At 61.8% G+C, this 2,500-nt stretch overlaps 1 protein-coding gene across 1 annotated transcript in view; it reads right to left on the bottom strand.

The window, feature by feature from the left end:
- LOC109886870 (sister chromatid cohesion protein PDS5 homolog A-like) overlaps window positions 1–1,905 on the bottom strand; it is a 19,565-nt gene extending 17,660 nt beyond the window's left edge. The window contains exons 1-2 of the mRNA XM_031819882.1: window positions 1,772–1,905; window positions 1,564–1,612 (exon numbers count right to left, since the gene is read on the bottom strand). Of these exons, the coding sequence (XP_031675742.1) occupies window positions 1,564–1,612; window positions 1,772–1,840 (118 nt within the window). The 5' untranslated portion in view covers window positions 1,841–1,905. The remainder of the gene's footprint in view (window positions 1–1,563; window positions 1,613–1,771) is intronic.
- Between the last annotated feature and the right edge of the window lie 595 nt (window positions 1,906–2,500).

Raw genomic sequence — 2,500 nt, 5'->3', positions numbered from 1 at the left:
TCAGTCCCCCCTCCCCAAAACCCGCAGTCCCTCCTCCCCCCAGCCCCAAACACAGCAGTCCCCCCTCCCCAAACCCAGCAGTCCCCCCTCCCCCAACCCAGCAGTCCCCCTCCCCCAAACCAGCAGTCCCTCCTCCCCCAAACCCAGCAGTCCCTCCTCCCCCAGCCCCAAACCCAGCAGTCCCTCCTCCCCCAGCCCAAACCCAGCAGTCCCTCCTTCCCAAACCCAGCAGTCCCTCCTCCCCAGCCCCAACCCAGGAGTCTCTCCCCCCTCCCCCAGCCCAAACACAGGAGTCCCCCCCCTCCCCCCAGCCCCAAACACAGAGTCTCCCCCACCTCCCCCAGGAGTCCCCCCAGCCCAAAACCCAGCAAGTCCCTCCTCCCCCAAACCCAGCAGTCCCACCCCCCCCAAAACCCAGCAGTCCCCCCAGCCAAACACAGCAGTCCCATCTCCCCCAAACCAAACAAGCAGTCCCACCCCCCCCAACCCACACAGTCCCTCCTCTCCCAACCCCCCCCATCCCGCCCACACCCAGCAGTCCCTCCTCCCCAACAGTCCCTCCTCCAACCCAAACCCAGCAGTCCCTCCTCCCCCAACAGTCCCTCCTCCCCCCCAAACCCAGCAGTCCCTCCTCCCCCACAGCTCCCCTCCCCCCCCCAAACCAACAGTCCCTCCTCCCCCCCAAACCCAACAGTCCCTCCTCCCCCAACAGTGCCCCCTCCCCCCAAACCCAGCAGTCCCTCCTCCCCCAACAGTCCCTCCTCCCCCCCAAACCCAGCATTCCCCCTCCCCCAAACCCAGCAGTCGATCCTCCCCCGGCAATCCCTCCTCCCCCCCAAACCCAGCAGTCCCTCCTCCCCCCCAAACCCAGCAGTCCCTCCTCCTCCCCAAACCCAGCAGTCCCTCCTCCCCCAACAGCCCCCCCCCAAACCCAGCATTCCCTCCCCCCCAGCAGTCCCTCCTCCCCCAAACCCAGCAGGTCCCTCCTCCCCCAACAGTCCCTCCTCCCCCCCAAACCCAGCAGTCCCTCCTCCCCCAACAGTGCCCCCCTCCCCCCAAACCCAGCAGTCCCTCCTCCCCCAACAGTCCCTCCTCCCCCCCAAACCCAGCAGTCCCCCTCCCCCAAACCCAGCAGTCGATCCTCCCCCGGCAATCCCTCCTCCTCCCCAAACCCAGCAGTCCCTCCTCCCCCCCAAACCCACAGTCCCTCCTCCCCCCCAAACCCAGCAGTCCCTCCTCCCCCAGCAGTCCCTCCTCCTCCCCAAACCCAGCAGTCCCTCCTCCCCCAACAGCCCCCCCCCCAAACCCAGCAGTCCCTCCCCCCCAGCAGTCCCTCCTCCCCCAAACCCGGCAGTCCCTCCTCCCCCAGCAGTCCCTCCTCCCCCAGCAGTCCCCCCCCCCCCCAAACCTGGCAGTCCCTCCTCCCCCCAAACCTGGCAGTCCCTCCTACCCCCAAACCTGGCAGTCCCTCCTACCCCAACAGTCCCCCCCCCCCCAGCAGTCCCTCCTCCCCCAGCAGTGTCCCCCCCCCCCCAAACCCAGCAGTAGAGAGAAGTCACTCACTGCTAATGGTCATCAGCTTTCCAAACATGGCCGTGGTGTTGGCTTCAGACTACAGAGAGGAGAGAGACCAGGTTACAAGAGGTGTGTGTTGTAGTGTGATGAAGAGGCGTGATGAAGAGGCGTGATGAAGGGGTGTGATGAAGAGGTGTGATGAAGAGGCGTGATGAAGGGGTGTGATGAAGAGGTGTGATGAAGAGGCGTGACTCACGGCAGGTAGTTTGTGAAGGTCCAGCAGTTCTCTGACCAAACCTCTCAACATGTTCTGACACTTCCACATCTCATTCAGAGCCCTGAGAGACAGACAGACAGAGACAGAGACAGAGAGAGAGACAGAGAGAGAGAGAGAGAGAGACAGAGACAGAGAGAGACGGAGAGACAGAGAGAGACAGAGAGAGAGGACATGGAACAATACAATCAGAATACAATAGTTTAAACCAGAAGCCAAACTGACCACCATTTAACCCAGGCTGAACCCTGGAAAGACTCCCTGACAGCATCAGGAATGAAATGGTTCAACACTGATCTACAGGAGGCCTCATTATAACCCTTCAGCCTGGTTTCAGAGAGGGGCAGCTTCCCTGATATCAGGAACCAGGTGCTCATATCACCAATACAGTCCATTCAGCCTGGTTTCAGAGTGGGGCAGCTTCCCTGATATCAGGAACCAGGTGCTCATATCACCAATACAGTCCATTCAGCCTGGTTTCAGAGTGGGGCAGCTTCCCTGATATCAGGAACCAGGTGCTCATATCACCAATACAGTCCATTCAGCCTGGTTTCAGGGAGGGGCAGCTTCCCTGATATCAGGAACCAGGTGCTCATATCACCAATATACCAGGTGCCCATATCACCACGCCCCATGACGACGCCACCACACCCCATGACGACGCCACCACACCCCATGACGACGCCACCACACCCCATGACGACGCCACCA

This window comes from Oncorhynchus kisutch, unplaced genomic scaffold, assembly GCF_002021735.2.
Source record: "Oncorhynchus kisutch isolate 150728-3 unplaced genomic scaffold, Okis_V2 scaffold2761, whole genome shotgun sequence".
Taxonomy (NCBI): domain Eukaryota; kingdom Metazoa; phylum Chordata; class Actinopteri; order Salmoniformes; family Salmonidae; genus Oncorhynchus; species Oncorhynchus kisutch.
This window is presented reverse-complemented; position numbering and strand designations above follow the sequence as displayed.